The 9,653-nt window shown below is 41.7% G+C and overlaps 1 protein-coding gene across 1 annotated transcript in view; it reads right to left on the minus strand.

Moving 5' to 3' along the window:
* Positions 1 to 1,199: 1,199 nt before the first annotated feature.
* The window catches only part of tns1a (tensin 1a), a 129,386-nt gene continuing 120,932 nt past the window's right edge, over positions 1,200 to 9,653 (minus strand). Inside the window, exons 27-35 of the mRNA XM_062527664.1 lie at positions 9,403 to 9,531; positions 8,888 to 8,983; positions 8,567 to 8,644; positions 7,795 to 7,866; positions 7,468 to 7,539; positions 6,662 to 6,830; positions 4,950 to 5,018; positions 4,828 to 4,857; positions 1,200 to 4,623 (exon numbers count right to left, since the gene is read on the minus strand). Of these exons, the coding sequence (XP_062383648.1) occupies positions 4,482 to 4,623; positions 4,828 to 4,857; positions 4,950 to 5,018; positions 6,662 to 6,830; positions 7,468 to 7,539; positions 7,795 to 7,866; positions 8,567 to 8,644; positions 8,888 to 8,983; positions 9,403 to 9,531 (857 nt within the window). The 3' untranslated portion in view covers positions 1,200 to 4,481. The remainder of the gene's footprint in view (positions 4,624 to 4,827; positions 4,858 to 4,949; positions 5,019 to 6,661; positions 6,831 to 7,467; positions 7,540 to 7,794; positions 7,867 to 8,566; positions 8,645 to 8,887; positions 8,984 to 9,402; positions 9,532 to 9,653) is intronic.

Genomic DNA, 9,653 nt, shown 5'->3' on the forward strand with positions numbered 1-9,653 from the left:
GACTACAGAAGAGAAATAGCGTAAATGTCCATTATCATACAGTAGGTCTACAGTAATCACTGAACATCCACTGTTACACACTTACGTACTACCCTTTGAGCTCAACTCTGAGAGAGTGAAAGAGCTGAGTTATCAGTATGTCCAAGTAAGTCTAAATTTAGGCACAATACAATATTTCAATATTGCATACTTACAGTATCAGAGTCTGTGGCATCACAGTACAAATCATATTCAGTACAGTATTGGCCTGTCTTTCTGTTCACTTACAAAAATATTGATTTATATCTTCATATAGGCTAGAGGATATGAGTAGAGAGTGATATAAGTCCTTATTCTTTATTTTCATTGTGATATTTTATTTTTCAAATTGGAATGAATACAATTCCTCCAGGAGCCATAAACTCTGCGCTGAAAACTGTGTCTTCCATTGTTTGGTGTATTGTCTTATCACTGCTCTGCAGGAGTGTAATTTTGCCGGATGTGTTCAATGATTTGAGACCATTAGTTAGTTGTGAGCAAAGTTAAAAGTGTTTTGAGGTGATTGTTCAGTTTTGCAACAAGATTGAAGGTTTTCGAGAATGTAGTTTGAGAAATGAGTTTTGTGTTCACAGTTTTGAGAAAAAGGTAAAGAGTTCTGAAAAAGGTGTTCTAGCAATTGTGAAAAACTGTAAAAGAAATGAAAACAGGTTTTTATAGGACACCTCTGACGAGGAGGGTCGTATCAGAAACTCTAACACAGTCATTTCCTAGTATCAAGATTGTGCATTAAACGCAGGGCAGTGTTTTAATAATAAAAAATATCTCTATGTATATTTTAACCACACCCGTGTATTAGCCACAGTGCACAATAGCCCCAATGAATCAGAATCAGATTGTAGTTAATCATAAAGAAGAATTAAGAAAGGAAATGCATTCCCCTGTATAGCTGCCCCGGTGTACTCATAAATGAAGAAATTTAGCTACAGTACATTAAGGTATAAAGAATAATTTAGAGAACCTTTCAAAGTTCTGCATTAGCACTTCCTCCCATGTAGAACCTAGCACGGTTCTCTGTACGATCGAGGCTTGAAAACCATGGGCAATGTACACAGTACTCATACAGTACCAATGAAAGTTCATGAACATATGAATATTTCTAGACAGTTCCAGACGCGTGTGGGCGTGTGGACATTCAGCTTACAAACAACACCATTTTTTAATGTAACTGGTTTGTATTGCTTTAATGTTTTTTTTTCTCCTCAGGAACAAAGCCATGGCATTATAACACAAATAAACATAAAATAAAACAAAATGAAATAAAAACACATAAATCCCACAGAAGCTCTGTACAGCCTTAGTAGTACATTCACACATTCAAACCCCAGACTCCATCTTTAGCAAAGCCAACTCACAGACTTCAGGCAAACATCCGAGGAGAACGTCCGCCGGGTCGCCTGCGAGTCTAGAACATTCTGGGTAACACTGATGACACCAAAGCACTGGGCCTGACTATGGGGAAGACCAACCGGTGAGTGAAAAAAAAAAAAAAAACACAAACAAAACATAATTTAAAAACAGAAATAAATACATACTTTTATGTTACACAAAGGACAGTCAGTATTTTTTTGTTATCTTGTGTTCGCTTTGAGGTCTTGTTACATGAAAAAAGGCGAAGAAACTGCATGTTTGTGTACAGCTATAGTGATTCTGAATGGAGTATGGTGCTTCGTAGAGGCATGATCTACAACAGAGGTTCTTGGCAGCCATGACACCTGCCTCTTCCCCTAATAATAACAACGAGATCTTATTCAACAGAGCTTTCAACACTGTATGCCAACAACAGAACTGTAAGAACCGCACTGACATCTGTTGTAGAGTCTGTCTTAGAAGCTTGCCCTTAGAAAACGTATGTTTAGACACTGGTTTAACTTAACTAGGGTGGCACTGGCAGTCTGTAAGTGCTATACAATTATATAGATGGGGTAGCCTATGCTGTGGATCTTCCGAGTTTACCTCTTTGGCCAACACATTTGTGTGCCTTCCTCTGGACATTCTTGGTGGGCAAATTAAAGTCTGTAGCTGGCAGACTTTTAGTTCCATCTCCATCACACACACACAAATGACAGACAGCGTTATCATCCTGCAACTGCACAAACTGATGGATTACAAATAAAAAAAAAGAATGCATATAAAAACAAAAATACAAACATTGTGTGTGTTTTTTTATTATTATACATGTATGTCTTCCCCTCACACACTTCAAAAAACCTCAACATGAGACAAAATGGAGCAGTGACCACACGCAAAACAAAGTGACTCTCGACTGGACACACGTCTTATTATGTTCAAGAGATGTCTTTTTTCCCCCACTCCTGACGTTTTAACTCTTAACCAAAATAATTTCCCCCCTCCCCCATGTAGTCTCCGATGTTTTTGAATGTTGACTATACAATATCTTGTCATTTCAATATACTGCATGAATAACCCAAAAGCAAGAGAGAGCAACAAAAATAAATATTTTCATTAAAGTCACCTTTTTATAGTAATACATATGTAGTCATCATTATCTATAGTCATGTTTATCTTTTTTGTCAATAGCTTATGAAGATTGGGCTTTGTGTATTGTTTTTTTTCTTTATGTTGTCTTCTTTTTTTTAAGCCACGCTCTCACACAGTGAAGAAAACAAGTGTGGTAATGGGGCAGTGTGAACAGAAAGCAACTCTTTGTTTTTTTCCTTGAAAGAAAAGGTAGACATTGCCTACTGTGTGTTTGGCTGAAATAAAACTCCACTCGGTAGAAGAAATGATGTGCTTATGTGTGTGTGTGTGTGTGTGTTTGCGTTAGTAGAGTGTGTGTGTGTGTGTGTGTGTGTACAGTATGTGTGTATGTGTGTGTGCGTGACAAAGATAAAGACAGAGCATAGCGGTAACTTCAACAAGATGTAAGACCCTTTTTTCGAAGTAAAAAAGAAAAGAAAAGAAAACACCTGAAGGTAGCATCACATGCAGTTGAAGTCTTTAGCGATCAGTGTCGCCATAGCAACTTTTCTTCTTTTTTTGTTTCTTTCCTACAGCAGGGGAAAGGGGTGATCTGCGTTCAGAGGATAGTGTGGGGGGGAGGGGGGCAAAGTTCATCGAGTCGGGGATTCAAGGGTAAAGGTTAAAGGTTAAAGGAGCTACGTTTGCACTACGGCATGCGGGGGCATCGCTGTTGGTCCATCCAGGCGATGAATTGTTCACCCCTCCAGTGTCCAGTGTGGGCATTATAGGGAGATGTGCACATTTGTGTGTGTGTGTGTGTGTGTGTGTGTGTGTGTGTGTGTGTGTGTGTGTGTGTGTGTGTGTGTGTGTGTGTGTGTGTGTGTGTGTGTGTGTCTGTGTGTGTGTGTATCTGTGTGTGTGTGTGTGTGTGTGTGTGTGTGTGTGTGTGTGAGGTGACCTGTAGAACGTCTCTCTCCTGCTTTACAGGCTCTGTGCATGAGCTGAGACTTGTATCCTTCCCCTGCATCCTGATACAGTGCAGTCACAGACATTTTGCATCTACAGGCCAGAGCAGCCAATCCACAATCCACTCCTCCCCAACAGTTCCCCCCTCTTTCTGAGCTCGACTAGTTGAGCCTGGGGCCTGGGTGACATTATTGCTGATGTTGGACCACAGTGTTTTTCATTTTTTTTTTTTCCTGATATGCAGTTTGGTCAACTGAACTGGTGTCTGTGTGTGTAGGTGTTGTGATCGGTAGACCTGGTAGCATCCTACAGTCTCGAGTCCACCAGTGTCCACAGAGAGAGCAGTCTTGACCAACAACGAAGGGTTAAAGAAGCAGCTAGGGGCATTTGCAAGCGAACATGCATATCGTCACTGAATACTTTTTCTTTTTTTTCAGTGTTCTTTTTGAAAGAAGAAGTCACAGAGACAGACAAAAAAAAAATCTTTTTTTTCTTTTTTTGTCCAGAGGGATTTTGTACTTTTTTGACAGTCTGGTTAAAAGTAAAATTCCTTTACAAAACAAAATGGAATAAATTGTCCAATAATGGCATACTTGTTCTGAACACTACCTTTGGTTGTTCTATGTTGTTCTATCTGAAAAATGATTCTTTGTTGCTTTTTTTTCTCGTTTCTTCACTTTGTCTTTCTTTTAAAACTCGTTAATTCCTAAATTCTCTTCAAGTCTGGATGAACCACTGGGAGAAGAATTCTCCCCTTCCTCTTCCAGAAAAACCTCTGAGCGCTCTTGCACGTGCATAGACTCCATCTTGAATGTTCTCCTACTTCACTGAAGGAAAAATCAACACCTTGACAACTTAAAGAAAGAAAAACAAGAAATAAAGTCAACAGTTTACTCAACTCCTCCTTCCTGTCTCTTCCAAAGAAGGACGGGAGGAGAGACCTTTATGAAAAAATATATCCACACAAAAAGGGCATGAAAAAACGTGTCTTTGTGGGAGGAAAAAAAGAACACACGCAGTTTAGAGAAAAAACAAAATGTCTGCCAGAGCAGTCTTCACTGTTTGGGGGTGCCGAGCATGACCTTGGAGACAAAACTGACGATGGCGCTGGCCGGCTGGTCTGGCTCCAATTCGGCAAACAGGTGACTGACGTTGTCTGTTGTGCTTCCTTGTTTCCGGGCCACAAATCCGAATAACCTGAATACAGTCACCACAACAAACACGTGATTAGTTATTTAAAACTCAACCTCAATCACACATGCCATACCCACAATAACAAAAAGGATCATTATATTTATCATGACTGTTTCGTATTAAATCATTATAAATTCAATACATTTTGTGGCATCTAAAGGCACGTCAACATTTTGCAAATGTTACAAGAATTTGGAATGCACGTACTTAGCCGCTCCACCCTCTGCCTTGTTCCACCTGCAAAGACATAATCATCCATTTAGAAGCATGCAGATTTAAAGCCGGACTTCTAAAAATGCCTAGAGATGCCTATGCAAACTAGCACTTACTTTCTGTCCTGCGGGTCAAGGTTACAGTAGGTGACGGTGTTGATGGGATAGTGGCGCCGGAAGAAGATTCTGGAAGACAGACTTGTGTATGAGAACACATACTGTAATAACACTAAATATTCAGATGTGCTGCTTCTTTCCGTGACATTGAAGAATGCAGGTTTTGGTGGGGATATTAAAACTCTTAAAGAACCTATCAAGCTAACTCCATGTAAATCAAGGTACAAAGCACAGCTTTTCAAACCATTGCCAGGGATAATTCAATCCACTCAAAGTGACCTTGAGTGAGGTCAAAACAACCTTAGCATGTATTTCTTTCATGTAATCCCAGGTCCCACATGTTTCCTCACAGTTGACCATTCTAGCAGATGCTTTCATGGGAAGAGACTAAGAGTAAAGTTAAGGCACACTGTATATTTTTACTGTTACTTCCTTGAATCTGAACTCATAGCATTGATGTTATGCCAGCTGTTCTTCTCCTGTGGTGATGTGTCCTCAGCAAAGGCATAATAATCAGGGATTTTCTCATGGGGGAGAACAATCTTAACAATCTCAGCAGTTTTTCCATGGACACGAATGGGAATGGAAATGGGAATCCTTTCAGATGATCTCTGGTATTACTCTGTAGACTAACATTGCTGTCTCTTTGTTAACTCTGCTAATTCTGGCTAAGTTTGCTAATTGCTAATGATCGTAATGCTTAAAAGTCCTAGTCAGGAGGTTTGTGAAATGAGAGGCCAAAAACTTTCAGTCTCCTTCCCCCCTTTCTGCCAAGTTTCACGACTGTCTCTCAAGTCTCTCCCTGTGCTACTGTACATCAGTACTGTATACTATAACAGTAACGATATAAAGAACGATATTGTTGAGGATTACTTTCAGAGCAATTTTGAGAATGATAAAAAAGCTGACAGCCAATCAGAATCAATAACATTTTAGCTATCGTATTCATCAAACTTTCCTTATTGTTGGTCAGTGTGGGCGCTTTTATTGTTATAATTTTACATGTTTTTAAATAGTTATTATTCCTGGTGTGAACAGCCCTTACTATCAACAGTCAGTTAGACACTGCCCCAGTGCCTGATAGGGACGATAGATTCTTGAAAATCACATTATGAGCTGTAGGTGGCGCCAGAAGAGCCAATTGTTTTTCAATTGACCTGCTTCATGCACTGTCAGAGCATGAGGACTGAAAAATATAACAAAAAGCTATTTTTGGAGAAGTGTCTGACAACTGAAAGGTGGTTGAGGCAGTAGCTTACAGTACCATAATCTTTAATGTCTGCACTGGTTTGGCAGATGGATGGGTGGAGTTTTACAATGGAGCTGACTGACATCTCACCAATGCTACAATTTTAACCTTCTGACTGTTTGAAAAGAAGCCTCATCCTGAACAGATTCCTTTATTCACAGACAGACTTATGAACCACTTACTTACGCGCCCCTTCGAGTACTAGTTATCATTAGAGGTGGAAAAAAGTGGTTCTACCTCTGCACTTAACACAGGTGATCTCGTCAATGAGCTGCTCTACCTGTATCCGGCACAGATACAGTATGTGGTGGTACTGTAGGACTTTTACTTTCTGAAGCCAGACTTTTCCACCTCTGTTTATTCATCACCACTATTGTCACAGTCACTACAACTACTACGCCAATTCTATATTCCATTTTAACTGGCTTTGGCTTAAAGCTTCTGTCAAATGCAGGGGACATACTTCCTCTGATTGTCGGTGAGGGTGATGCCCTGGGTGGACACCTTGAAGTGGACGACAGTGGCACTGGGCAGTGGCTGGGCCGCCAGCGTCTCGCTGATGGCTTTGGCAATGGCCTGGGGGCCCGTCAGGGACTCCATCTCCACCGAGTTAACGTACAGAACATTGCATGCTGGGAAAAAAAAGAGGGAAGGAAAAAGAAAACACATCTTGAAAAACTGAATGAAACAAACAGCCCAACTACTTTGGTAACACAGAAACAGTTTGGTTACATATACACAGAAACGGTTCAGCACATATAGCCACATAGCGTATATTTATCACAAAACTCATTCCAAAAAGGCACAAAGCACACTGTGAAAAGGTCAGAGTTAGAGGAGATTATTTAGAGTCCAGTGTTTTGGCTGTTGCTAATTCATGGTGATTCAAATTTGCTGCACACTTCGCCAAAAGTATTAGTCACACTCTTGTGAGTGTACGCAAACTGTGATTGCTAGCATGCTTATAACGCCATGCCTATTGACAACACACATCGAGGCCCTGTCAAGAAAAACAAAACAAAACAAAAACCAAAAACACAAGGGGTTGGGGAGTTGGGGGGGCAGGGTGTTTCTTGTAAGTACTCGGAAATGCGGCAATGCGACTGATGCGGTGAGTTGAGGGTGTGGGGGCAAGAGCTGGACTGTGAATAGCTGTTCACAAAAGGGATCATGCACAACTGCATCATGAGTAAGGCTTCATTTGTGGGTCTGCCTGAAGGACCAACTGAAGAGCAAAAAGCCTGGCAAACATTGGAGCACTGTAGTTACCCTGTGACTCATCAGGAACCTTCGACCCTACGGTGGCATAAGAGGGACAAACTGTCAGGGGACCGACAGGGGCTAGGCAAGGTGCACATGTGGGGGAGAAGAAGTCACAGGAGGGAATAGATCACGCCAGAGGAACAAAATCATCTGCAGTCAAAATTGGTTGACAGAAAAGAAGAAAAAAAAGATCTTCTATCTCTTTCAATCAGGCCACCTCTCCTTTCTTAAACAAGATTTTATGGAGCCACCCTTTCCCTGTTACTATTTTGTGAGGCTAAGGTGGCAATTGATATGGAGAGGGGGACCTGTAACCGGAAGCTTCCGGCTTACCTGCACCCTGCTTCAGTAGGTCAATGGTGGAGCTTGTTGGAGTGGCTAACTCAATGGCCTCCTCATTTGGGTCTGACGAAGGAAGCACATTAATTGATTGATTGATTTATCAATTTACAGTACATTATACAATATACACATCAGGTGGTTAATAGCCATACATATTCTAGGACTGAAGATATCATCTCAATAGGTCCTTACTGTGCGTTCAGACCAAGACCGTCAAAAGCGTCAAGAGCGCCGGAAATCATTCATTTTCTATGGAGAGTCGGCGTTACCGGCGTCAAAAGCGTTCTGGGCGTGAACGTGGCTTCATGAGCTTCACGGGCGTCAAAAAAAAGTTGAGCCTCAGTTAACTTTATGCTAATTAGCTATGACACGGTTCGGCGTCAACTAATCAGATTGTCAAACTCGCAGGATTGCTGCTTGTGGTTTGTCCGAATGTTTCACGTTATGGCTTGGTCGCTTTCGGCGCTGAACTGGGTTGAGCGTCGGGCTATGAGCTTCACCAGCGACTTCGACGCTTTTCGCTTTTGACGGTTTTGGTCTGAACGCACAGTTATCATTCAGATCTATTCAAAATAATAACCAGATAAAAGACAAATAACCTTGCATCTGTGCTTACACTCAAAAACAGAAAGAAGTACAGTTGTTGACATTTGAATCTGTTTTTTAAATAAATAAGAAAATAAACTGCATTAGTACTGGAGTTCATGATGACTGGGCTGTGAGAGGACCATAGAGAGAGCGGTGGCCAGTGAAGATGTCTTACCTCGGGTTGGGATCATTAGCTTGCATGGGAGAGCCAGCGGTGTCATGGAGTGCTGGTACACCAACGCAGACAGACAGCCTGTCAAACAGAAACACACACGCACACGCACACACACACACACACACATATGGGGACCCCCATCACACACATTCACATACATTCACACACACACACACACACACACACACACACACACACACACACACACACACACACACACACACACACACACACACACACGGAGCATAGTTAGATGAAGGAGGAGCACCACACACTGTTGGACAGTAAAGACTGAGTCATGAATGTGGATCAGGAGCTCACCAAAGTAGGGCTCGTTGGGACAGCCCTTCAGCCTCACGCCCTTAGCACTGGTCTCAATCAGGAAGTGACGAACTAGCTCGTTAGTGATGTCACCCACTGACAAATAAGAAAAAAAAAATAAGGCAAACAACTTAACATTACTAAATTCCAGAATGAGCTGCTATAATGAAATTCAATTTAATCAAGTTCAGGTTTTCAGGTTTGTCTTATCAAGAAAAACAATTCTCTCTGTGATAGTCCACAGACTGGCCCATGGTCCATATCTAGACACATGTTAAGGGACGGAGGTAGCATGATGGCTAAGGAACTTGGCTAGCGTGCAGTAGCCTGAAACAGTTGTGGGTTCAATTCCCACCTTCCACTGTTATGCCCTTGAGCAAGGCACTTAACACCGAGTTGCTCCGGGGTCAATGGCCCTTATAATATGTACAGTATGTATGTATGTATGACATACTGTATGTAAGTCCCTTTGGATAAAAGCGTCTGCTAAATGAAAATGTAAATGTAAACGTTACCTTTCTTGGTCTGCTGCACGGTGGGTGGAGGTGAGGCCACCTTCATGGCCAGGCCGTAGGCCCCCTTAAAGGAGTGGCTGTCTCGGATCACAAACGCCCCGGGCTCTCTGTCCTTCAGCAGGCAGATCGCTGGAGGATAGGATCGTGTTAGAACGGGCCATTAAAGGTGTTGTTTGCTATTATTAATAAAGCAACTTTCTATCGATTAATGAAGATAGCAGGAGCTCAAGTCCGTGTTAGACTGGGCCATT

The sequence above is a fragment of the Sardina pilchardus genome, chromosome 23 (assembly GCF_963854185.1).
Source record: "Sardina pilchardus chromosome 23, fSarPil1.1, whole genome shotgun sequence".
Taxonomy (NCBI): Eukaryota; Metazoa; Chordata; class Actinopteri; order Clupeiformes; family Clupeidae; genus Sardina; species Sardina pilchardus.